The 3,277-nt window shown below is 41.7% G+C and overlaps 1 protein-coding gene across 1 annotated transcript in view; it reads right to left on the reverse strand.

Moving 5' to 3' along the window:
• Positions 1-2,681, reverse strand: part of Dfd (Deformed) — a 46,728-nt gene extending 44,047 nt beyond the window's left edge. The window contains exon 1 of the mRNA XM_068345086.1: positions 1,066-2,681. Within this exon, the coding sequence (XP_068201187.1) occupies positions 1,066-1,567 (502 nt within the window). The 5' untranslated portion in view covers positions 1,568-2,681. The remainder of the gene's footprint in view (positions 1-1,065) is intronic.
• Positions 2,682-3,277: the final 596 nt, after the last annotated feature.

Consider the following 3,277-nt stretch of genomic DNA (forward strand, 5'->3'; position numbering starts at 1 on the left):
TCTTTACGTCTAAAATCAGGTGTCAGGACTTTAATCAATTATGAAATTCTATTATTTCTGTTTTTAATTAATTTTATTATTTCTATTTTAATTAAGATTTAGCAACATTGATGTATGAATTTATGAACAGTGAAAACAAACATTTAGATAAATTATATCTATTGAATCCTCTTTTCGGATTTCTTTACGTTTAAAATCAGGTGTCAGGACTTTAATCAATTATGAAATTTTATTATTTCTGTTTTCAATTAATTTTATTATTTCTGTTTTAATTAACATTTAGCAACACTGATGTATGAATTTATGAACAGTGAAAACAAATATTTAGATAAATTATATCTATTGAATAATGGGTTGTTCAGAGCAAAAAGAAATTATATTGTCATGTTCGTGGAAAATCAAATATTGGACGATTTAAATTCTAGAAGGTGGTAAACGTGAGTGTTAGTTTTCAGTTTATATATATATATATATATATATATATATATATATATATATATATATATATATATATATATATATATATATATATATATATATATATATATATATATATATACAATATGTATATGTACATGCATAATAATATAAAATTCACTAATAATTTGTATATACTTTATAATACTTGTGTGTGTGTGTGTATATATATATATATATATATATATATATATATATATATATATATATATATATATATATATATATATATATATATATATATATACATATATATATTTGATTTTCCACGAACATGATAATATACTTTGTTTTTTCTCTGAACAACCCATTATTCAATAGATATAATTCATCTAAATGTTTGTTTTCACTGTTCATGTTTATTGATTACTTGCAAGGTGAATTCATACATCAATCTTGCTAAATCTTGATATGAATATCTACCAGTCAAAAACAAAGAAAAAAAATAATGCAAATTCAATGAGGCATTGCGTTCGGTTGACAATTCTTCTTGAGCGTTTCTGGTGCATATAAATGTCTATTTATCTATCTATATGAATATATAATTTTCTTTGGATGTCTAAAGTGAAACCTTGTCCAGCTTCTTACCTGCACCAGCGACATGAATTTTCTTCATCCACGGATAAATCACAGGTTGTCCGTTTGCGTCCAATTCCGTGACAGTTTCTTCAGGTGATCCTTCCACGCCCCCCGGCCCCATGTGTTGTGCCATTTGGGCACCCATTGCACCGCCCCCGCCCGCACCACCTGCAGAGGGATCTGGGGAAGCAACGGGGGATCGCGGGGGCACTTGGTGTTGTTGCAGAGGGCTGTGACAAGGGGCCACTTGCGGACTAAGATGGGCGGCCATTGGTTGATGTTGGGGCATAACACAAGCTTGCTGGTAATACCCAGCATGGTTATATTGCATGGCATCTCGTCCATATTGCATGCCGGCCGCCTGATGCATGCCATGATAAGGGTAATGTTGCGCTGGGTTATAGTAATCACTTTGTGGGGGAATATAAGAGTTCTGGCTGTATTCCTCGGGCGGAGGAAACTTAGGGTCCACGTAGGGCCCCGAGTTCATCAAAAACGAACTCATCGTCATTAATTTTTGGTGATTTGGACTCAAATAATATTATATGTGTGTGTGTAGTGCCTCGACCGTTGGCTCTGACTCCTCCTTGCACCAACAATTAGCATACCACGTGACCTGCGAGCACCAATACGAAGTGTTCACTGTGACCCGCGTTGGCTACGTCACCATGATTAATGAACCTCGAGAACGAACCGCCAGAGCTGGACGACGACTACGAGGGCTGAGTGCGCGCGCCCCCTTCCCGACCACCACCCGACCGATCGTCACAATTCCCCGATAAGCACTGAACCTGGGGGGTGGCGTTCTTTCCTGACGACGGGGAAGAAGCCGCTGCAGCAGCGGCGGCGGCAGCAGCGACAGCTTCAAGAACAGAGTCGGGAGGACGGGCGGGCACCTGGGCGAGGTCGAGGGCAGCACCACCACCACCTGCCCAAACACCCACACTCACAAGACTCACTCACAGCACTGATCGATGGCCTCCGTTCACGTGTGCTTCGTCCAACAGCTAGACGATGATTGGCGTTGATTTACTGCCGCTCGGGCCCCATGTGTGTGTGTGTGTGACCTGCGCACTGCCACTGCGCAGCTCCAGGCAAGGGTTAACATGCCCCCTCCTCTTCTTACTTAAGACGAGTGAGTGAGTGTGTGTGTGTGCGCGAATGGTGATTGGCCCCCCGAACCCCTACAATAGGATCCGCCACTCAAATGGGCTAACATGGTCTGCCTTCATCCGCCATTGGCCGCATTTGGTCTTCTGTGGACGCCGAGAACACTTGGGTCAAATCACGGAGAAGACGTCAACGAGGAGCAAGTTACCAAAATCCGTCAGTGCCAAAATGGAAGATGCCTTTCCAATTCGAGAGGCGATGCCCAGATGCCATGGGGATTTCTGACTGGAAGGCGTCGCGATATGGGCATATTTTGATTGTGCGGGGGACGTCCAGAATGCCCGGAGTCGCGCAAGATCCGAAAAACCTGTTGGAGGAGGAACTAATCCGACGGTCTCCTTCCCGATTACCTGCGACGCAATTTGCTAAGTGACACTGGCCAAGGCAGAAGAGAGAGAGAGAGAGAGAGAGAGAGAGAGAGAGAGAGAGAGAGAGAGAGATAAATTATAGGCGTGGAAACGGAGGGGCGGTCGCCCTCTTATACCTTACCTGTAAATCTTTAGGTAAGGCGGTGCGGCTCTCTCTCTCTCTCTCTCTCTCTCTCTCTCTCTCTCTCTCTCTCTCTCTCTCTCTCTCTCAACTGCCCCCAAGAGACCTGTAAGTGAATCACTTGGGAAACAGAAGAGAAAAATTAAGCGATTCTATCGTCCTGTGTCCCATCGCATACCTCCGTCACTGGGCGTGTGTGAGTCTATCGCTTAACGACTTCCAGTGTATTTTCCTGTTTATTCACGAAAGGAGACCGTAAATTGATGGTGCTATCAGATATTTGTTGCTCCTTTATTGGACATTTACTCGGACGGTGACTGTGAGATATTTACGACGGAATTATAGCGAATTAAAAGAGATCTTAGTGATATTGACGGAGAGAAGACTCTGTGCGGAAAGTGATCACGATGAAAAACATGATTCGGAAGTCATGGGAATGTGTAATTAATATTTATTGGACTTTGGAATGAAGTTAAATTGTAATATAATGCGGTACTTGATCTTCTATCAAATTGTTTCCTCCCTACAGTGTATTGGCCGGCGACGTTAATTGGTTAATAAG

Source organism: Palaemon carinicauda, chromosome 21, assembly GCF_036898095.1.
Source record: "Palaemon carinicauda isolate YSFRI2023 chromosome 21, ASM3689809v2, whole genome shotgun sequence".
NCBI classification, from domain to species: domain Eukaryota; kingdom Metazoa; phylum Arthropoda; class Malacostraca; order Decapoda; family Palaemonidae; genus Palaemon; species Palaemon carinicauda.